The 21741-nt window shown below is 47.6% G+C and overlaps 7 protein-coding genes across 7 annotated transcripts; 2 read left to right on the top strand and 5 right to left on the bottom strand.

Annotated features, from left to right (window-relative positions):
- Positions 1-13: 13 nt before the first annotated feature.
- On the bottom strand, positions 14-4762 carry pmcA (putative P-type calcium ATPase). Its single transcript, XM_032064680.1, has 2 exons — positions 82-4762; positions 14-28 (listed from the first exon to the last, which is right to left on the bottom strand). Exon 1 carries the CDS (start codon positions 4444-4446, stop codon positions 163-165), a length of 4284 nt encoding a protein of 1427 aa, XP_031927308.1. The 5' UTR covers positions 4447-4762; the 3' UTR covers positions 14-28; positions 82-162.
- A 4197-nt stretch (positions 4763-8959) lies between these two features.
- On the bottom strand, positions 8960-12777 carry BDV27DRAFT_116495 (nucleoporin Nup84/Nup107 family protein). Its single transcript, XM_032064679.1, has 5 exons — positions 12627-12777; positions 12312-12564; positions 10200-12257; positions 9811-10141; positions 8960-9742 (listed from the first exon to the last, which is right to left on the bottom strand). The coding sequence occupies exons 1-5, from the start codon at positions 12675-12677 to the stop codon at positions 9220-9222; spliced, it is 3216 nt and encodes a 1071-aa protein (XP_031927307.1). The 5' UTR covers positions 12678-12777; the 3' UTR covers positions 8960-9219.
- Positions 12778-13149: 372 nt separating this feature from the next.
- On the bottom strand, positions 13150-13838 carry BDV27DRAFT_128764 (DUF1903-domain-containing protein). The gene is made up of 4 exons (XM_032067049.1): positions 13670-13838; positions 13560-13610; positions 13490-13502; positions 13150-13425 (listed from the first exon to the last, which is right to left on the bottom strand). The coding sequence occupies exons 1-4, from the start codon at positions 13670-13672 to the stop codon at positions 13253-13255; spliced, it is 240 nt and encodes a 79-aa protein (XP_031927306.1). The 5' UTR covers positions 13673-13838; the 3' UTR covers positions 13150-13252.
- Positions 13839-14236: 398 nt separating this feature from the next.
- BDV27DRAFT_158046 (SUMO family protein SMT3) lies at positions 14237-14588 on the top strand (the record flags this gene model as incomplete). The annotated part of the gene is made up of 2 exons (XM_032072618.1): positions 14237-14458; positions 14532-14588. 2 exons carry the CDS (start codon positions 14237-14239, stop codon positions 14586-14588), a joined length of 279 nt encoding a protein of 92 aa, XP_031927305.1.
- A 262-nt stretch (positions 14589-14850) lies between these two features.
- Positions 14851-15846, bottom strand: BDV27DRAFT_116478 (uncharacterized protein). Its single transcript, XM_032064677.1, has one exon. The coding sequence runs from the start codon at positions 15729-15731 to the stop codon at positions 15150-15152; it is 582 nt and encodes a 193-aa protein (XP_031927304.1). The 5' UTR covers positions 15732-15846; the 3' UTR covers positions 14851-15149.
- An 839-nt stretch (positions 15847-16685) lies between these two features.
- Positions 16686-18065, bottom strand: BDV27DRAFT_116454 (zinc-binding alcohol dehydrogenase family protein). Its single transcript, XM_032064676.1, has 2 exons — positions 17469-18065; positions 16686-17410 (listed from the first exon to the last, which is right to left on the bottom strand). The coding sequence occupies exons 1-2, from the start codon at positions 17981-17983 to the stop codon at positions 16885-16887; spliced, it is 1041 nt and encodes a 346-aa protein (XP_031927303.1). The 5' UTR covers positions 17984-18065; the 3' UTR covers positions 16686-16884.
- Positions 18066-18845: 780 nt separating this feature from the next.
- Positions 18846-21693, top strand: BDV27DRAFT_128756 (putative succinyl-CoA synthetase subunit alpha). Its single transcript, XM_032067048.1, has 10 exons — positions 18846-19209; positions 19268-19275; positions 19330-19443; positions 19496-19639; positions 19700-20082; positions 20138-20348; positions 20399-21012; positions 21069-21100; positions 21151-21443; positions 21497-21693. The coding sequence occupies exons 1-10, from the start codon at positions 19038-19040 to the stop codon at positions 21590-21592; spliced, it is 2067 nt and encodes a 688-aa protein (XP_031927302.1). The 5' UTR covers positions 18846-19037; the 3' UTR covers positions 21593-21693.
- The last annotated feature ends 48 nt before the right edge of the window (positions 21694-21741 follow it).

Here is a 21741-nt window from a genome sequence, read left to right as displayed (position 1 = left end):
TTATCGTGGGAGAACGGCCGACCCAGAACTAAAAAACAAATCAACATATCAAGAAGCAAATCAACGACAGGATCATAATACATCGTTGTGAAGTGTGTAGTCTTAATAATAAAGACCGTTAACGTATCAGAGGTATTATTAGGGATTTAACCGGGTATCCGGTCAACTTTCGTTGCGAGATGCGGACCGGCTGTGAGCGGACCGACTGTGAACAGATGTTGACCTTATGCTGCGGCTAGACGGAGCCCGTGCAGGAGGAGCGTGCTCAAAGTAAGGTAGGAGGTCTGGATTCTGGCTTGGGGGCGTCTTTGATGATGAAAGATAGTCGCCCACGATCCGATCGTCTGCTGCTGTCTTGGGGTGGATTTCAATGCCTTGTTGGTTTTCCAAGCCCCCATGTGGAGTGAAATCGAACTTGAGTTGCTCTCCGTCCGCTGGCGCTCTTTCAATAGGCGACCAGCCTGCAATACTTCCAGCAACTATACCCGCCATGGCTGTAGCAGGTCCAAATGCCGAGTTCGAGCGAGACCGAGCTCGTCTTCTTGACCGTGATTCCGGAGTAGGGGGCTGAGATGGAGTACTGCTGGGTTCATTGACGGGTGTTCCAGGGACCGAGTTCTCTCTTGACCGTGATGACCTTGAGCCGCTTCGTGATCTTGGAAGGAACTCTTCAGGGTGCTGCAATTTGTGCTTCAGGTGTCTCAATCGACCTCCACGGACCCTCTTGAGAAATTTGAGCTGATCCCGAATCTCAGTCAGAGCAGGGTTCCACTCGAAGCGATCCTCGTCAGAAACGAAAAGCTCGGGGGCCTTTTTGCGGTTGAAGAAGGTCGGGATGAGTTTCTCAATGAATGCATCTGGGATCAGCCGAATGATGACTGCAATTGGAAGAGAGATCACGCCAATAATCAAACAGACTCCCCATTGCGCACCATTTATTCTGGTGACAGAGAAGGCATGGCCACCAACGAAAATGATCAAGACCTGTCCACCCATGATGATGAACTGAATTCCAATGAACCACCAATTGCGGAGCATGCCTTCAAAAATATTGAAACCATTGTCCAGGCGGCGAGAGTTCCACTGGTTGAATATCTGCATCCAAACAAAGGCATTGAATACAACCGTAGAGAGTACATCGCCTTCGTAGCCAAAGTGGCCTCCTGCAAAGTTCAAGACAAGCGTGACGGCCATTTGATAAATACTTTGACCGATAATCATTTTCCACATTGTGAGGGTGATGAGTGGAGCGGATTTGGGCTCGGGTCTGCGGTCCAGAACATGTGCAGATGGGGGATCAGTGGCTAGAGCAAGCGCTGCGAAAGTGTCCATAATAAGATTGACCCATAGAAGTTGTACCGCCGTAAGAACCGATTCTTCGGTGTCACTAGCCACTGCTGAGATGAATGTTAGGAGAACCGCAGTGATATTGACTGTAATTTGGAACTGCAGAAACTTCTTAACCGCGTCGTTCACAGTCCTACCCCAGGCCATAGCCTTGATGATTGAGGTGAAATTATCGTCCATCAGGATGATATCTGACGCCTCCTTTGCCACTTCGGTGCCAGCAATTCCCATAGAAAATCCAACATCTGCTGTCTTAAGAGCCTGGGCATCATTTGTTCCGTCACCGGTAACCGCAACCGTCTCACCTAGCTTCTTCAGATGAGTAACCAGGATTTTCTTATCATCAGGGCTAGATCTTGCCAGGACCTGCAGTCGAGGGATAATCTGGTGGATCTGAGAGGAGCTAAGCTGGCGAAATTTGGGTCCTTCAATTGCAATTCCTCCAGGCGTAAAGATACCGCACTCTCCAGCAATAGCCTTGGCCGTATTAATATTATCTCCGGTCACCATTCGGACAAAAACACCAGCTTTCTGGCATTGTTGAACGGATTCTGTTACCCCAGCTCGGAGGGGATCCTGGATGCCGAAAACAGCGAACATGGTCATATCCTTGAATACGACGTCAAAATCCGCGAGATTTCCATCTTTTTCCTGCTTGCGTACCCCTTCGGGCGGCCATTGACTGAAATCGCGGTACACTAAGCTGATAGCTCTCAAGGACTTAGCTGCATACCGATCTATCGTCGCATTCAAAGTTTTCTTATCGTCATCAGAAATCGGGTGATTGGACAAATCTTTTGTTGGATCGGAAATGATACGCGTAGATTTCGCAGCCAGAATCTCCGCTGCACCTTTGACCAACATCCTGTACTTTCCAGGTCCCATTTTGATAACCACAGCCATACACTTCCGACCGGAATCAAATGGCACCATCTGAGCGATTTCTGCGTTAGCCCGTGCCTCACTAAGCGAACCGAGAGCGAGATAAGTTCTTGCGAAACCTAGAAGCGCTGTCTCGGTCTTTGAACCAATAAACGTCATAACCCCCTCCTGTTCCCCTTCAAATGCTGTGGAGTTCAGCACGATTGAGTCGAGTAAAAGCTGCTTGACTGGAGCAGGAAGACTTTTGGCAAACTCGGATGGTGACAGCGCATTTGAAACTTCGTGTGCGTCGCCATTCTCATCCGTTCCATTGGAAGAAGCACCGGCATCCTTGACAAATCTGAAAGTCGTTCCCATGGTGGCAGCAACAGCAGTCATTTTGTTTTCCGTCAAGGTGCCAGTCTTGTCGGAACAAATCGTTGTCGCGTTCCCCATGGTCTCACAAGCCCGGAGCAGCCGGACCAGGTTGTTGTCCTTGAGCATGCGTGTTGTGGCGAAGGCGAGTGCTAGTGTGACAGCCAGAGGCAAGCCTTCGGGAACAGCAACCACAATGACTGTCACAGCAACAATGAAAATTCTAAGGAACGCTTGACCTTTCTCATCGGCACCGTCAATGGTTTTCAGCTGTGCAAGGAATTTGATAAACAGCACAACAAACAACAATAGTCCGGCGGCAAGACCGAGTTTGGCAATATATTCAGCGAGGACGTTCAGCTTCGACTGCAGCGGAGTCGTCTGGCCCTCATCCTGGAGAGACATCATCGTTTTCCCGTATGTTGAATTGACTCCAACGGATGTGACAATGAATGTCCCCACACCTTCGGAGACTTTCGCGCCGGACACGATGAAAGGGTCTTGTTTCGAGAGGTTTTCATGTTGTTCAATAGCCCGGAAGACTTCATTGGCAGCAGTCTTGCGTAATACATCCGACTCGCCTGTCGCAGAGGACTCGTCACACTTGACATCGTGACCATTGATGAAGATACCGTCGACTGGGATTACATCGCCGGGTTCGAGATGCATAACGTCGCCCACCAGGACATCGTGAATTGGAATCTCCAATGTTTTCCCGGAACGAACCACTTTAACCTGTCGGTCATCCTTCTTTTTGTTCAGTTTCACAAATTGGCGCTCCTTTTGCCAGTCGTTCGCAGCACCCACTACCACCACGATGACAATAGCCACAATAATAGCGACACCTTCGACCCATTCCACTTTGGGTTCACCTTTCTTGGCTGTTACAGACTGGTAGATGCCGAGAGCGAGTGAGATAATAGCAGCAACCGTCAGAAGAATCAGGACCTTATCGTTATACGCAATCCAAGCCAACTCAAAGATACTCTTGGGCTTTCTTTCAGGGAGTTTGTTGCTGCCATAAACGCGTTTCCGGTCAGTGTAGCCATTGTCAGGGTGTTTCGCGGGCTCCGTGCCAGACCTCGTCGGTTGCCGCGGGGGCTGGGAGGGGGATCCTTGTGTTGATTCCTCCGAAGCGATCGACGTTGCATCCTCAAAGCTCACGGTTCCATCCAACGCGGTCTCATCCATACTCAACCCACTGTTGATATCAGTCCGTAGCCCCTTCTCTAATCCACGAAGGCCACCTAGAGCATGGAATGCGCCGAGATTTTTGGGGTTTAAGAGCTTATTTAGCTGACCCGGTGAGAAGGCAAACTTGTTATTTTCCACCGTAAACTCATCTTCGCGGCCCGGATCTGGCTTAAGGGCATCCTCATCATTTATAACCATGTTCTTCGTCAGATCTGCACGAGATCCATGAGATGCCGTTGGTACATAAGTATCACCTCCATATGTGCTAGACGATTGATGCGTGTCCTCCGACTCCAATGAGTTCCCGCGGGATCTAGTGCCGGGCACAGCCAGGTAATTCGAATGGGACACGGAGTCGTTCATCTTGTGTGTAGGAGACGAGACGTTATGCGGGGAGGTCGGTCGACTCTCGTGATCCCGTGGATCAGAAGCGAACGAGCGTATTGAGCCACCCGAAGGCCCATCCAAAGGCGAAATACTGCCGCTGTTTAAGAGAGCGCTTGTATCATTGGAAAAGGCATTTTCACTGGAGACTTGTAACGTGGGATGCGCCGCGGTCGGTGAGATTTCTTCGTTAAGGTCTGTATTAATTTTGATTTCGGGGGCCTGCGGTCGTTGCAAAGGCTGCGACTGCTTCGAATCGTTTGCGTTGGATCTGGAATCCGACATGATCGTCCAAGGGGTTTAACGGCCCAGGTAAGAGTGGGTCTCAAGGGCGACAAGAGTTTTAGACGAAAGGGATATTGATATGAATAAGAATGCGGCTCCTGAAGGAGCAATTAATCGGACCTCGTTGTATCATCAAAGCAAGGCTTGTGTTCGTGAAGAGGTAGGGGTTTCTGCAGTATTACCGCAACCGTTTAAGCTTCCCAATAGATATTGAGTCCTAGCAGTTGTCCAATATAACCCATGTGGCTTATGCTGAGACAAAAAATTACCGGTCCTCCTTCCTTGTGAATCCAAATGCGAAGAATGCGCGAGAACGATGAGGAGCGGTAGCGATCGACATCCAAAATATAGAGGAAACGGGCAGAGGATTCTGTGGCAAAACAATTCACTCGAGGAATGTCGAGATATCAAACGATGGGAAACAGTCACCGGAAGTATCCACGGTTATGAATAGGATGGGGAGATCCGCAAAAAGTGACCATCTGTGAAGCGCATAAAGATCCTAAATGAAAACAAAGGACAGGTGAAATCCGCACTCAGTGCCTTGGACTCTAGAGTATGAGGCTTTCAATCTCACTCACTCACACACACACACAAAGGTCAGCCATACAAGCAAACCAGAAACAGTCCAGTTACGGACAGGAGTCAACAGAGACACAAAGCGCCAGTATACGAACGGTATACTCCTCCAGTCGCCCTGACGTGGGACCAATGAATTTAGGGGATATAGCGCTAGAAAAAGGGAGCTATCCGGGGGTCAGAGAAGGAAAAAGACGGGAGAGTACGGTGAGGTGGTGAGATTCAGGTACACCGAGGTCAGTAGGTCGACTGGAGATAATCGTAGCTGCTTGCAATACTACTAGTTGGGTTCAATGCGCTAAACCACGGATCCCAGATGGAAGTTAGCGTCACAACCATTACAATACCAGCACCCATACTTTTTTTCCTATATACAAAACCCCACTGAGAGAAGTCTCCTCCTGGTCGCCAATTCAGCCAATCACGACCGAGTATCTAGAAGCATTACGGTAAGAAGGCCGTCACTACTGCGGCCGTCAGCTCCACCGGCGATCCGCAGAAGGTCGAGAATCTCCTGTACGGTAAACCCCTGTACACGAATTAAGTAATAGATGCCGTTTGCAGACCTCTCATTTCCCAAGTTGGACGGATGACATCGCTTCTCTGCTTACTAGATCTGGACTTAATCGCTCCCCTGGTATTGAAAGTTTGCCTTTTGAACATCTTCTTCCAATAACGTTTCCTGAAAAGGGAGAATGAACTACTAATGACCATAAAAAGGAAAAAAAAAAAGAAAAACAAAAAACAAGGATCGCTCCAATGATGGGTCCATGGCTTGCCACCGAAACACAATGCTTGGGATTTGCTTCACTTGCTAATAGACCTTGTCCTGCAAGTTCAATGCTGGAACATCACTCGTCGGCTTCCACTGCACTGCCTCACTCCATTTCCCCGTCCGTCATCGATTTATTTTTTTTTAATATTTTTTAATTTTTTTCAACACACTGACCTCCTCCCTTTTTTTCTTGTTCCTCTCCTTTTCAAGAAAAAAAAATTAATTAAAAATTTTCCCATATTAATTTTCCCACCATTCCTACCTAACCTAATAACCTAAAAGAACATTGGGATGTTGCTCCTGTGACAATGTAACCACTTTTTGTTGATATACATCGTTTTCGGACTCATATCTATGCAAGTATCCTCATACCACAAGAGAGAACAGGGAAAAGCTCCGTCAACATTCTTTCCTGGACCTATTTATATGACCTATACACTTATTCAGAATATTTCCTGCATGACCAGCAGCGATATGACCTACGATACGATATCTTTTCCACTGGAGTAGTTGAGATTCTGATCCTCCCCTCCGTCAAAGGATTCTGCCGTCTATAAAATTGTTTGATGCCGAAAAGGGGGCCCACTTGATGATATTACACGACAACCACCTCCAAAAGGGGGGAGGCGAGTCATACAATTCAATATAGATAGATGGATTCCCTGCCACTAATGCACACTGTAGTGTTGTTTGATCCGGAACTTTAATCCTTTAGCAACCCCAAAGTGTTGACCCTCGAATGATGATGTGGTTGGTAAGAGTACGGAGTAGTCCTTACTATACTCCAGCATCGTCGATGGGACTATTTACCCCATACGTACAGGCGACAATGAGGCCCGCAACGGACACTTGGGAGACAAAAAAGAAAATTTTTCAAACCTGCTGGCCTGCCAATTATTTTATTTTATTTTATTTTATTTATTTTAAATTTTTTTTTTCCACATGAACCAATCTCATCATGTCCGTTGCACCGTTCAAACTCCTTGATGGGGGGTCGTTTCATTGCCGCGGACGAATAATGAACTCCGGGGCTTGGCAAATGGGCGGTGCAAAGGAAAGGGACCCATAACACGTCTCCAACAGTCTAGCCCTTGGGATTTTCCCTTTTCTTTGATGACCTGTTTTCCTCATAATTTTTGGGCGTTCGATCCATCCGCTGGGGCACTTTTTACTGGTTCACTTGGCCGGTTGCATTGCTCGTTCTTCAGGGCTAGCCTCGCTGGTTGATCCAAGTCTACTCCGTAGATACATGGAGTACTAACGTATACATGTACATACTGTACTCCGTACAATCTTCATACTGTGTACAGAGTACGGAGTAGTTCTAAGCATAAGAAGATGGGTGGATACTTCTCCGGAAACGAAGCGAGACGTGGGTACGGGAACGAAGTACGTACGAGGTGCCATGCTGTCTCTTAGTAGTATGATATGTGGCAGTTACACCAATGTCAATGGTCTGATAGGACAAAGGAATGAAGCGTGGTCCAATGTAATGCAGTAGATCTCTCTTGAATAGCACAACACTGCGTCATTTGTAACCACGCAGAGATGACAGGGGGTAAAAGTAAGTAAGCATGACTATACAGAGGCGGCTGCTATATCAGTGATCGTGCATGTTGTTTTACCATCTAGTAGCTAGCTTAACCACTTAGACCTGTCTTGGTTAAACCGAGGCTTCACTATCGATTCTAGAAAGACTACTGCAGTCACTAGTTCAACATGTATGACGCGAGCATAGGCCGTTCTTCGGCTTACCCACCGCAGACATTCAACATGTGTTATGGATGCACGTATGTTGTTGAATCTCTTCCATGGTTGAGCATGTGGGACTATCCGGTTTTCCCTCAATCCATAATTGCTCTGTGCTATGTATGTACTTACGTAGTTTGTACATGGTAACCCGACATGCCATCATAACTCATGGATGGACATACCGAGATTATCGATCTCGCTCACCATGCATATAATAAGCATACCCTAAACATCACCCCCTGCTTATCTATCCTTGCAAATAAGAACAATAAGAAAAAAATATATTCACTCTCAAAAAGAAGACAGAAAGCCACATGCAAGGATAATTTAATTCTTCTGCCAAACAACAACTTGAACAGTGTCTAGAAGGACCCACTCTTAACACGTACCTCTATAAGTGTACTAATCTCCAGAGGAACGAACACAGCCTCCAAACTGCTTATCACAATAGACAGATACATATGTATAGTACAGTAAGTGGACTTCCACCTTCCTCTTTAGTACCTACTAATGGTATCCATGTATCTCTGTTTGTACCCCGAGCGCATCTGAATTAATACCTCATACAATGCCAGCGACCCAACATTCCACACTTTCAACCTCAACCCTAAAGAATCCAACCTATGACAGAAGGAATGGCGGTCTGGGGGGTTAGTTTAGTTGTGAGAGGGGTTCTCCATAGAGTTCGCCAACTCACTCCATTATCTACATATCACCTAGTCACGATACCCCATGGACTTGGTCGATATGTCTCATAGAAGTGACCAGGGAAGAAACAGGCGACGTCCCGTCTAACAGCCTTTTACTGAGCAATCGTCTATCAAGATGCCTCCGTTGACTCGAACAAGGAACGAACGCGTTAACGTCCATCGTCTAGCCGTAATCTAGACTGAAACATTTGATTCAACTCATTAGATACTTCAGGGCCCTCCATTCGTATTCTCCTAAATTGGCCGTAGTCGTATTGCTCGCTCGATGGAGAAATACAAGCACTGCCCTCTTCGACGGAGCATTACAATGCAATGATGTACACAGTACACATTATTGTCCTACTCGATGGGGCCTTCCAGTTTCTTGACAGTCTAGTCTGTCGGATAACCTTTTTCTGTGAAGCAAGGCTTTAGTATGAATTGTGGTTATTGGGTATCCAGACCCATGACGGCTAGTCTATAGGTTTGGTATTAGAGTTTGGGGGGTGTTTTTTTCACTCGGGATTCGGGAAGCAAGCTTCTAGTCTATATATTCAATAGTTTGCGGACTGCGCCACGATGGCGACGGGGTTGATGGCGTGGATACTGGAGTCTTTACCCTCTTTATTGAGCTTTATTGGCCCCCGGTTTGAGGTGAAGTATCCAAATCAGGCCAGCTAGGTGTAAAAAACATGATTGCGCAAGAGTGAGCAAGGAGTAAGGATTTCACAAGATCCTATACAAATTATTAACTAGAGCAAAATATCCATGAAAATGCCATGCCAATTCTTGATGTGATATTGTAATCGAGCCAAACCCCTGACAAAAAGCGCCCGAATAATAAAACACTCCCTCTTAAATCCAGTCCAGATGCGATGGTTTGACCAGAACCCTCCTGCCAAATATGAGAGAACACAAATAAGAAAAGAGGGTAATATACACCAGCTCGTTCATAAGATATGTAAGTACATGTGCATTTCACTGCGTCTCAGGGAGGACATTGTCCTCATCGGGCACGTCGACATTCCAGATGCCCAAAGACTCGCCTCCCAAAAGTTTCTTGCCGGGCTTAGCCTGTGTGTTGATCATGGCTTTGCTAGACAAGGCCAACGCGTCCACGAGCTCCGCCATCCGACGAGACGCCACAAAGGCGCTAGTCAGATACTCGTTTTCGGACACCTGAATTGCCAGGTTCATGCACTGCACCAGAAGCTCGCTGGTAAGCACATGTCCGGCATAGTACAGTGCATTATGATAGTCGAGAAAAAGTTCCGGGATGTAGGTCTTTCGGATTTCTTCCAGCTCGGCTTGTTCGGTCTCTGTGTGGACCATTGGTGTCAGCATATGTCTCCTCATGTATTCCAAAGATGCCTTACCGTCCTCAGCACCCATGAGCCACTCATCTAGCAGTGCGTCAACGTGCACAGAAACCTCGTCTAAAGACTCCTGAAGCTCGTCCTTCAGGTTTTTGATCGTGCCAGAATCGCGTCTGCGTTTATTCCTGTATATCGTTAGTTGGTGTGGATTCTTCCCGGCATATTACCCATATCAGGCGGCCAGGTTACTTACTTGTCCAGCTTCTCGCAAACCACAGCAAACCACTCTAGTGCATTAAACGCCAGAATAAGCTCTTCCAAGTCACGCATAGTTTGCGATTGTTGGACTAAAAGGCTTGTTTGCTCGTCGGAGGGCAGTCTATTCGTTAAGGATCGGTTGCGCTTATGAGGAGAGCCGAACAGCCTCGACTTAGTCGGACTGGCGGGCTCTGGAGTCGACACTTCTACCTCATCCTCAACGCCAAAGGGGAATGCTGTCACGTCAAACCCAAATGACTCCCTTGAGATATCCGACAGCCTCATGCGTCTACTCAACTCCCGAGCAGCAGCAAGTCTACCAGTGACTGTAAAATTGTATAAGTCAATACCTTGTCCGAGGTACTTAGGGGCATAGAGACATACCATAGAATTTCCTGTACAACAAGGCACCCAGTTGACAGATCCTCCCCCATTGTCCATCAACATAGCGAAGCCATTCCAAACTTCGAATGACGCGTTCTTCCGTACCAGATACATCGGTTCCAATGTAATCCTTCTTGATTGGTACTACCTCAGGTAGGCCATCCTTGCGACGGACAACCTTGGGGTACCGCTTAAGCGTACTTGAATGCTCAACTGAGGAAACACTAGCGCTAACCCACTGCCACTGATCACGCAACACAGCTTCAACATCGATACCATGATTCTCCATGAGCCTGACTTGTTGTCGTCTCTCCCGCGGGTCGACTACCTCAATCAGGATCTGGCCAAGCACAGAGTGTGCCTGGTATGTTGGTAGAAGCGACGCATAAAGAGGGATGATTTCGTAGATCCGGGCCTCCTCCAAGTTGGCAATATACCCAATGACATTGATAGACGCATTAGTCGAGAATTGCGTATCTGAGCGCACATAGCCTAGTGAGTTCGCAATAATGTAGAGATGAGTCGCGATCCTCAAGGCATCGCCGTCCTCAGCCGCAATCAGTAGAGAGTCGTCCACCGCAGCTGGCGGAAGATCTGGTACGAAGGACAGATCTCCCTTGCTCGCCGCCGCTTGTGATACCGCTTTCGCCAAGGAGTGGAAAAACGAGTCGTACCCTTTACTCAGGATAGCGGCCTGGATAGTCCTATACGGGTTGCGTGCCTCGACCCCGACGCGTTCGTTACCCTTAGTGTACAGCACGAATTTGTTCACATCGGCATACCCAACAGGCTCGGGAACAAATGCAACAGGAACTGTAGGCGAGTGATTAAGTTTCCGCTGAAACTGCTTGCAGAAGCCTTGGTAGCGGGAGAGCACAACGCTGTTGAAATAAACGTAAAGGTAGTCATCCCAGCTTTGACAAACCTTGAAGGCAGCTTCTGTCTCGCCACAAAGCAATGCATAGACGGCCCGCTCGAAATCTTCGGTTCCTTGGCTACGCGCCAAAGCAGAGCAAGCATTTCGCCAGGTAGTTTGTGACCGCCAATTCATCATGCGCGTAGTTCCATCGTCAACAGGCGTCCGTTCCCCGCGAGAAGAGTTTGCATCCACGCTCGAGCCACACAAGCTAACTGCTCGCCAATTCTCCAGGCAAGATTCTGCCCACTCCCGAATTTTTGTCCAGCTTTCGCCCTGTCTCAACATCTTCCAGCAAGTCATCCAAGTCGCCCGCTCATGGAACTGATCCTGTTTTTGAAGCTTCTGTTTTTGTCGAGTGACCGCATCAGGATCCAATTGGGTAATCATTGACTCTGACTTCTCCGAGACTAAGAGCGAGGCCGTGACAGCTGGATCGTTAGGCTCGAGAGGTTGATGCCAAGCTCGCAGTCGCTTTTGGCCTTTGATAGTCTCCTTGGTATAGAGCCAGCCGTGGGTCCACATCCCTTGACCCCTTTCAGCCTGTGCTTCTAACTCCGAGATTATCGAGTCAATGTCCTGACTTGCTGATTTTGAAGTGTGCTCCAGCCATTTCATGATGATCACGCATTCCAGAGCATAGTGATCAGCACCCACGAACTGTTCCCATATTTCGCGATCGGTCGAGTAGCGGTGAAGATTCTGGAAGGCATTCTCTTGAGCTTGTTTGGCACTAGCCCTGCTTGGAGGATCGTTGATGCTGATTAGATTAAGAAGGAGCTGCCAGGTGTTCGCTTCTAACTGTAATCTTTGAAGTTCCTCCTGTGTCTTGGGATCCTGCCCCGCTGTTCCATTGGTCCGGCTGGTATTCCACCCCATCTTCGCGCGCCTTAGCGTGTTTTGCTTAGAGATATCCTCAATAGAATCATTTGCAAGAGTTTGGTAGCTCTTCACCAATTGGTAGGCAGCTTGGTAATTCTCGAATTCGCTATCACGGTTCTCTTTTTGTTTGAAACGGTCGAGCTTTTCTGCGAACGCCTCGATTTGGCGCGTGACTCGATCCGCGGTCCGGCGAAGAGGATGCAATGCCTGCTGTGCGCCAGCAGATGTGAATAGTTCCGGCGTTGTCATGTCGAACGCTTCTGAAGACCGTCAGCCTTTCACCGGAGCCAGTATCGTTAAGGGATCAACCGTACTGTGACCATTTTGGAAGGGACCAAGGTCTAGCGGCGACTCACTGCCGCCGTTTATTCCGTTCGTCTCCTCAACCGAATCGTTATCCTCCTGCTCCCCATCCTCCTCGTACTCTTCTATCTCTTCTTCTTCTTCCTCCATATCCTCACCATCTTGCTCATTAGCGTCAATGTCTTCTTCGTCATCCATTGGTTCGTCATCATCGTCGTCTATCTCGATGATCTCCGGGTCATTCGACGTCGACCCCCGGGCAGCCTGGGAAAGAGATTAGTTGGCGCACCGCCAAAAGAAGTAGTCGCCAAAACAAATAAACTCACATTTACAGACGTAAAGCCAGCGGACCCCGCGGGCTTTATTAAGGGAGCCATGGCGCGTAAGAATGACCACTGTCGCTGTTCTCAGTAGCGGTTTGCAAGGTGGCTCCGCTTGATGAGAATCTGTAGCTTTAAACAGGGTTTGGGGGGAGAACTTCTGTTCTGCTCGAATGCTGAACGGCGTGTTTTGGGGCCGACCGCCCGCTAACTCTGATTTAGTTTAGCGCCGTCGGCCAGCACACGCATTTAAAAATCCTGAACATTTTTTTCTCGTCCTTCTTTTTTTCTTTTTCTTCATCAAATGTCAATTAGGCAATCATTAGAGTCTCGGAACGAGCGCTTCAATCTTCGTTCAGGTCAATCGGCCTCTCTGCGTGCTCAAGATTGTCTTAGAGGAATTATGGCAATTCTTACAACTAGTCTAGAACCTCCTGACGCATGAGGGCTGAGACTGCAAAGGGGTTGTCACATCGCTTCGTAAATTTTCAATTCTATTCCTCTCTGGAGTACTCTAATGCTGGTCCAGGCTTAACAGCCCGTAGTTTATATATGGGCAGCTGTATGTACAGATCTTGTTGCATTGCAACGGACAAGAAGTATCCATGCAAGAAAAAAAGAGAGCGAGAGTCTCAGTTGTCTTGACCACGTTGTTTCATCCTCAGCTTGAGTAGACTAGGCTTAGGGCAACTGGGCGTCTTTGCATCCTCCCCTTGAGCTTGGTAGAAGGCGTTACAGCATTCATACAGGGCATTTATCTGGGATTGGCACTTTTCTTCCTGGTATGAGTTCTTCGTTAAACAGCCTGCGTTGGTTAGTCATGAGCACCATGAACTATATATATCCGGGGTGGTTGGTGTTTGTAGTACTTTGAATGGCACACTTGGCCTATCAGTAAAGAGTCCAGCATGAATGGCTGAAGGAGGTTACTAGACTTACTGCCCGTGGATGACATGGGGGGTCGTATGCCAGATCCTCCTTTAGTCCTCCCTAGGCCATTGTCATTCCTGGTCCAAGTGGAATATCATATCGTCTTTGTGTTCTCTTACCATGACGCAATAGTATCCAGGTATATAACCAGCAATATCAAAAACAGAGGCGAAAGACAAAGTAAGTTGATGGTTAAGCCAATTGCATATATCACTATGCAATTATAAGAATCATTTAAAGGAAAAACAAACACATGAACCCCCAAGGATAATGAAAAGTGAACTGCCAGAGATTCATTCAACAGAGCAAACAAGCCATATAGTAAGTACTTAAAAGACCGGAATCAGGACTTGCGCCGCAAAATAGATTATCCGTGAGTATTCATTGCCGGTTGGTGGGGGTCGCCTTCCCATCGCCGCCAGCCCATTGATATCTATCCATTCGCTTCTTCAGCTCCTTCTATCTTCTCCTCAGCTGAACCCTTTCCGTCGTCTGGTGTCTTTTCATCATCGCCGAGACCTTGATCACATCTACGTAAGTTCTTATTTAATACCTGTCAACTCTCACTTTCCTCCGACCTGTTGCGACAAAACTACCGCACCAGAGCTGACATTCTACTTAAAACACAGCAATACGCCACCTACTTGACGCTCATCGCAAATACTTTTCGTCCTCACAGTTTCAAAATGGCCGACGCCGGACTCCCTACTGGAGATGCTCCTGCTCCCGTTGAGCACCTCAACATCAAAGTGACTGACAACAACAACGAAGTATTCTTCAAGATTAAGCGTTCGACGCAGCTCAAGAAATTGATGGACGCGTTCTGTGAGCGTCAAGGGAAGCAGATCTCTACTGTCCGTTTCTTGTTCGACGGAACTCGTGTACGCCCGGAAGACACGCCAGACACGGTATGTTTACCTCACCTCTACACCTTGCGCATTCAGATCACTTGGCTAATAGTTGCTTTTTACCCCGCTTTAGCTGGAGATGGCCGACGGTGATACTTTGGAAGTTCACCAGGAGCAGATCGGTGGTTAGGAGGTCCTCCAGATCGTTTTGTTTCACTTCTTGCCACTTCCTTATTTTCGTTCATCCGTCGCATTTTTTGAGACACATAGGCGCAATGGTGTTAGCGTTGGCCCGGTCGGGCTTTAGCTGGGACGGGGTCGCCTACGGGCTTGATTTAAGCTTAGAAAAGCTTAGACAACGAGCGAACTAAAATCATGCTGGACTGTGGATAGGTTATTAAAGTATTACGAATTAACTACTTACGACATAGTATTCTCCCTGGGGTTACGCATGCAAATTTTGGTCGTCGTATCTGAGTCCTACTAGTAGTGTTATTGCCTTTGCCGTTTGTCTAATCCCGATCAGACTCTGAGAAATTTCACACAAAGAACACCAAGTGAAAAAGACAGCACCTTACACCCCTGTACTATACCTCAATATAATACACCTGCGAATGATCCAACCAAAAATTACCATATAAGAGACAAGCGATTACACAACACTATGCATCACCCTCAAAAAAAGAACCATATTAGAAAAAGCCAGCCTCAAGTAGTCAAATATATAGACGGCGAATATAAAGAGAATATCCTAATCATCCCAAACAGCAGCCTTTGCCCGTTCTTCCTCCTCCTTAGCTTTAGCTGCCGCCTCCCGCTCCTGATTCCGCCGCTTTATCTCCTTCTCTTTAACAGCACGGTCATACGCACGCTGCTCCTCTGTCCGCTTCGGGGCCCGAAGCCCCAAAGCACCTGCAATCATTCTCCCCGCAACAGCAGTCTGCTTCTCTGGCCTCCGGGATGGGGACCTGGAATCCGACGTGCGAGACGACACGCCGCCAACATCAGGATACACCGGCACAGAGCTCCATGTCTGGGAGGTCTGGGGGGAGATCGGAGTGGGCGGGGGATCTAAGGGACCCTCTGCGGTGGTGACGGATGGCGACAGCGATGAGCTAGCACATCCTGGGGAGTTGATGTCCGGTTCCGACTCGTCCGCCTCGTCTTCCCATGAATCAGCCACAACAGGGGCCTTCTTCTTGGAAGTTGCTGCCTTGGTCGTTGCGGTTTTCACCGCCGGGCGGGCAATGTCCTTCACGGGACTATTGTTACTGAGGGAGAGTTCGCGGAGGGATGATTGGAGCTCCGTGGTGGTGGCTTCTGAAATAGACATTAAGGGCGGTTTGTCAGTGAAGTTGGAATGTATAATAATAATAGGTAGAAATATAAGTGTAAGAAGGGGTTAGGAGTGTGTAAAGTTGAGATAGGAGTTTCCAAAGAGCGGGCCAAGTATAACTCTTTGGATTGGAAGGGAAAGTTAAAAGTAGCTGAGGCCACACAGGGTCAATGGTTGCGAGGAAAATCACGGACCCTTGGATTCTGGACCGGGCTTTGCTGCCATGTCAATTGTTTCTCTTAATAGTCGGCCAGATGGTCGGAGTCGACAGCCGTTTCAAAGATCCGCAATTGACGGGAAAGAGGATATTAATAGCATTGGAGGTGGAAATAATGAATGTCGTCAGTCGTGGAGAAGTTGAACCCCACCATTCCTTTCGGCCGCCGCCTTCCATTGGTCTGTGCCGGAGATGTCCAGAACAGTCGCTTTGTTCATGAAATTCACGGAGTAGGTCTTTTGGGGGAGGAACACCTGATTAGAACACCTGATGACGGGACGAATCCTTTACAATACCAACCCAACGCAGGAGACTAATTATCTGCCTGCATGCCACTTATGATTCTATATTCTTCAATGTTTTTTTTTTTAAAAAAAAAATTATTTTATTTATTTTCTCTTGGAGTTTCCCATCGGTTATGCTTGAGAGCATTTCTATTTTTCTGTTGGTACATACATACTACCTCCAAATCAATTCCCGTTGACCAACCCTCGAAAGCTACATCAGTCGGTCCAAGTCGCTGGGTGAGCCTATAACCATCCATATCCTGTAGCTACCGAGAATATCCCCGTTCATGATATCTGTTGTTGTCTCCTGAAGCTATATGTACAAGGTTTTTATGAGCAAATATGACTTCATTCTGAGGCAAATCTCATTATTGAAGGCTCCTGACCAATCGCAAATCATCCTATTCTGCTTTTGCTTGTATATGAAAGTCACATGGGCAAGATGATCGACAGTGTGCCTTGAAATCACCCCGGATTGACATAGTTCCAATCGCAAAGGTCAAAAAAGGGTATGAACAAAGAAGAAAAGACTAACTTAACATGGTAGGCATCCATGCTTATACACAATATTTTCATGCCGAACCACAACTTTGGCCCGGGTACGCAATCTTGGATTGTGGGGAACAGAATTCTTACCTAGCAACTATCAAGGTGTGTCGGCAACTCGATACACCAATTTAACGCCGCTCACATTCCCTTGTTGCACCAACCCCACACCGTTCAATACGCCTCGCAAACCTCCTTCACAGATTCTGATTGGATGGGGCTTCAACTTGTTTTCAGCGAGAAGTGTTTCCGTCAACCGGGTGAACATCTTCGCAAAATCAAAGTCCTCAGCACTTGCCGGAAAATGTTTGCCGTACAAGTGGAATGGCTCGCCCCGGAACGTCATCATGATGCTCCGGGTACAGGCGACATCCTGTCGTGGGATATCATTGAGAAGAATCGTACCGTATCGACACCCGGGCTTTGTTGACAGAGCGGTCATGCAGGTTCGAACTCCTTGATCGGAGCCGATTGTATCCCAGACCAGCTGGAGGTCCCCTTTCGTGTAACGATGGATCTCCTCCCCACATGATGGATCGCTATAGTCAAAGACTGCTTCAGCGCCGCGTGATTTGACCAGATCTACATTCCTAGGAGAGCAAGTTGTAAGGACAGAATAGCCGGCCCTATAAATTTTATGAGAAATCCGCATACTCATCTCAAATCAGCAGGACACGGGCTTACAGCTTTGCATATTGGATAGCAAGAGTTCCCGCTGACGTACTACCACCGTAAATCAGGATGTACTCTTTCTCTTCAATAGGCTTAAGAGGAAGATTCAGCCCCAGTTTCTGAAATAGGCCTTGACCACATGTAATCGCGCTGACGCCGATACCAGCCGCTTCTTCGAAGCTCATGCCATCCGGCATTCTCATGCAGACATCTCCCTTTACAACGATAAACTCTGCGAATGACCCATCATCTAGATTCCGGCTATTAGCGCCATGAGTACAGCCGCATACCCGGTCGCCTTTATTCCAACGCTTGGTGACAGCTGGGCCGATGTCCTCGACTCTACCGGCGAAGTCGCAGCCAGCTAGGCCGTTCTTGGCCCCCCTTCCCTGGCTGATCGCCTTGCAGTCAGTCGGATTCAGGGCAACGGTCACGGTTTTAATGAGAAGGTAGTCGTCACGGAGCTTAGGGATAGACCGTGAGCTCACCAGTGTAGCGTTTGTACCATTCAGAACAATGGCTTTCATTTTGAAAGTAGATGATAATTGTATCTTTGCGCATTGAACGGCATGTTGAAACAGGCTATGGGTTTCGTTGCGTATAATAGCTACGGCTACTAAGTATTGATAGAATGGAATTAGTCATGTCATGCACTGAATCATTGTATGCTTTGGTAATCTTGCGTTATTGGTTTGTAATCAGCGAATTTGCCCTCTAGCCTCATGTACCTGCACGGTTTTAGTTGGTAACGTGGTAGATAAACCAATTAGGATTGATCATCTAGATTTTATGTACTATGCGTGTCTAATCTTTCCATTCTACTCTACAGGCAAGCGACTCTAATTATTCAAAGCCGTTAAGGTTTTAGGCTAAAGACTAGGGTTCGCATCGTGGCGATTAGAGGACTACTATAGTACAAGGAGTAAATATCGTCTGGAATACCTTTCATATAACCAAAGAATATATTTTCGACGCATGTTTGTCCATTCATATATATATGTCTTTCAAAGGTGTTATTATATATACCTTGGTCTTAAAAATGTTTAGACTTCCGCAAATCAGTTATGTCCTCTTGGGAACACACACTCCATCAACGAGATATTAAACGTAACTCCCATAGTAAATCATAACTCACAAATCACCACAACCATACCAACATTCAAAAGACTCCCATGATTGATTCTATTCCTCACCGCCAAGAAACATAGAACAGGTTCCGAGTGACAACACGGCACCACAGTTCCGAGACGACCAATCATGCCCCACCATGGGTGCCCGCAAAACCTCGGAAACGATCGGTGAGGAGTCCGAGACCGGCGGACACCCTCTCCAGGTCGACTGATCTCCCGAGGTATTGTTTCTCCTCTTCTAATGTACCCCCCCGGGCACTGCGTTTTCTCCCCTAGATTGTATTGACACTGGACACTGACCTGTGGACAGTTTAAGGGGGTTAAATTCCGACAATATATCTCCATTACTGGCCATTATCAGGCGGATATCGTCAGGGTGGCTACTTAGGTACACAGAACGTGTGCCCGGGCACTTTATTGATACATCCACAATTAGTATTCGAGACGCGAAATGACGAACTTGCGATCTCTCCCTGCGCGGGCGCGGAGAGTGCCCCTTTCACTGGTATCTGGGAGACAGACGAATGGTTTCTCTACCTCGTCGCGGAGTTACTCCTACGCTGATACGCTTCCAAACTTGAAGATCGGGGCCCATACCAGGGTTCTGTTTCAAGGGTTTACCGGTGAGATAATCTTTGTTTAATGAAGTTTCCGATAAAATATACTAACATGGATCTACAGGCAGACAGGTACTGTAAAAACTACCTAAATGTATAGCCAAACAGAAATAACTAACCAATCAGGCCACTGCCAACGTAAAAGAGTCTTTGGCCTGGGGAACCAAGATCGTCGGAGGCGTAAAGCCAGGAGTCGAAGGCGAGCACCTCGGACTTCCTGTATTCCCCTCCGTGAAAGCGGTACAATTTCCTCCTCACAACTGCGTAAATCATATACTTATTATTGAAATAGGCCCAAGAACAAGCGAAACCGGATGCATCTGCTATCTACGTACCGGGGAACCAGACGGCAAAGGCAATTGAAGAAGCCATTGAAGCTGAGATCCCTCTCGTTGTGGCTGTGGCGGAGCATGTGCCTATTCATGACGTTCTCAGAGTATGAGTTCTATTCTATAATGAATGCTTAGTTACTGGCTCATGCTTACATTATCCACAGATCCACTCCATGCTCCAGACACAGTCTAAAACGAGGCTAGTCGGGGCAAACTGTCCCGGTATCATCTCTGCAATTGGGAAGTGTCGAATTGGATTCCAGCCGTTGCCGTGCTTTTCTCCGGGTAAGATCGGTATTGTTGCGAAATCGGGAACTTTGAGCTATGAGACTGTTGCGTCGACTACACGAGCAGGTCTAGGGCAAAGCCTCTGTATCAGTATGGGTGGTGACGTCTTGGCTGGGACTAACTTCGTCGATGCTCTGAAGATTTTCGAGAATGACCCTGATACAGAGGGTATCATTCTCGTGGGCGAAATTGGTGGAACGGCGGAGATTGACGCAGCAGAATGGATCAAAGAATACAACAGAAGAACTACGAATCCTAAGTATGTGCCCTGTACCTCGATCTACTACTTACTCTGATGTTGACTGCAATACAAGGCCGATCATGGCCCTAGTTGGTGGTTTGCACGCTCCTCCAGGACGAATCATGGGTCATGCAGGCGCATGGACTGCCATTGGCGAACCAGGTGCAGACGTGAAGTACCAAGCCCTCGAGCGCGCCGGCGCAGTCATGGTTAACCACCCAGAGAAGTTCGGAGAAGGAATGAAGACTCTACTGAATAGTCGACCAAGGCTTCAGAACACTACTGTAACTTCCCAAAGTATCCTATATAAAACAAGGTACTAACGATATCACAGACTACCAGCACCCCATACCAGAAAAGAGCCCTACACACAATGAGACGTGTATCCCTACAAAAGAGCCAAAGAGCGCCAGCATCGAATCAGGCCCGATCCCTCTTCATAAAGCAGTTTCAGGCCCTGGAAATGTTAAAAGAAAAGTCCATTTCAGTCAACGAAACAGAACCCTCAGAATCCGACATCTTTCTAAATCTTACGGTTGATAGAACCGCATTATCACCCTGCGTTATAGCTTCAACAGTTGCCGATTTCGTGCCGTCGCACACTGTCAAATTTCCTTTCACCTACTCTAACACAGACTTCAGCAGTGGCAACTCACCAATCATCAAATCTATCGCCTCTCACTTTCATCTCCCCGAAGCCACACACGAGAAACTAGCAGAACTAGTCCAGGCACTGTGGCAAATATTCAAGGAAAAAGAAGCCTATCTATTAGAAGTCCGGGCAAACCCATCTACAGAAGGACTCGAAGTCCGAGGCGCACGTTTCGGCTTCGACGACGCCGCATTCCGAAGCTCAGGACGCCAGAAGGAAGTCCACAGCCTGCGGAACCCGGCAGAAGAAGTGCATGAAGAAGTCGAAGCAGAGAAAGACGGCATAGTCTACGTGAAGTATTTTTCTAGTCCCAACAATCCCACGGCCGAAATATGGAACTAACACACCACAGATTACAGGGAGAAGGCAGCATCGGAACTCTAGGTACATCATTCTACGAGTCCAAATAAAAATGATCGAACTAACACAAACAGTAAACGGCGCCGGACTCGCAATGAACACGGTTGATGCACTCACAATTTATGGCGGCCATTGTGCCAATTTCCTGGATACAGGAGGCAAGGCAACATCTAAAACGGTCAAGTCGTCGTTCCGGATTATCACCTCAGACCCGCGGGTGAAGGCTATCTTTGTCAATATCTTTGGGGGGCTGACGCGGTGTGATATGATTGCCGAGGGCATTATCATGGCCTTTAGGGATCTGGATATGATTGTTCCGGTGGTGGTGCGATTGAGGGGGACGAATGAGGAAGAGGGACAGAAAATGGTGAGTGCATGCTGTGATAGATGGATGAGTGTGAGTGATACTAACTGTAGAAGATCGCTGAGAGTGGGCTTCCGCTTCATGCGTTTGATAGTTTTGAAGGGGCGGCGAAGAAGGTGATCAGCTTAGCGGGAGGAAAGCCGTCGAATTAGTGCCGAGATATTGGAGCATAAAGCTTTGTATATGTGAAAGCTAGGATGTAGATAGAGTATAGTGTGTTGGACAGCGGAGTAGGGCGTTCCCTGGAAGATGCCAAAACTAGTTGTTGAATATAGAATGACATAGTTCTTTATATACGTTA

The sequence above is a fragment of the Aspergillus caelatus genome (genome assembly GCF_009193585.1).
Source record: "Aspergillus caelatus strain CBS 763.97 unplaced genomic scaffold BDV27scaffold_94, whole genome shotgun sequence".
Classification (NCBI taxonomy): domain Eukaryota; kingdom Fungi; phylum Ascomycota; class Eurotiomycetes; order Eurotiales; family Aspergillaceae; genus Aspergillus; species Aspergillus caelatus.
This window is presented reverse-complemented; position numbering and strand designations above follow the sequence as displayed.

Coding starts and splice junctions, on each gene's coding strand:
- BDV27DRAFT_116495 (XM_032064679.1), bottom strand. CDS start 12,677: ATGGCTCCCTTAATAAAGCCCGCGGGGTCCGCTGGCTTTACGTCTGTA. Junction 10,142..10,199: donor GTTGTACAGGAAATTCTATG/GTATGTCTCTAT, acceptor ACAATTTTACAG/TCACTGGTAGACTTGCTGCT. Junction 9,743..9,810: donor GTTTGCGAGAAGCTGGACAA/GTAAGTAACCTG, acceptor AACGATATACAG/GAATAAACGCAGACGCGATT.
- BDV27DRAFT_116478 (XM_032064677.1), bottom strand. CDS start 15,731: ATGTCTATTTCAGAAGCCACCACCACGGAGCTCCAATCATCCCTCCGC.
- BDV27DRAFT_116454 (XM_032064676.1), bottom strand. CDS start 17,983: ATGAAAGCCATTGTTCTGAATGGTACAAACGCTACACTGGTGAGCTCA. Junction 17,411..17,468: donor GCTATCCAATATGCAAAGCT/GTAAGCCCGTGT, acceptor TAAAATTTATAG/GGCCGGCTATTCTGTCCTTA.
- pmcA (XM_032064680.1), bottom strand. CDS start 4,446: ATGTCGGATTCCAGATCCAACGCAAACGATTCGAAGCAGTCGCAGCCT.
- BDV27DRAFT_128756 (XM_032067048.1), top strand. CDS start 19,038: ATGACGAACTTGCGATCTCTCCCTGCGCGGGCGCGGAGAGTGCCCCTT. Junction 20,083..20,137: donor AGAAGAACTACGAATCCTAA/GTATGTGCCCTG, acceptor CTGCAATACAAG/GCCGATCATGGCCCTAGTTG. Junction 21,444..21,496: donor AGGAAGAGGGACAGAAAATG/GTGAGTGCATGC, acceptor TAACTGTAGAAG/ATCGCTGAGAGTGGGCTTCC.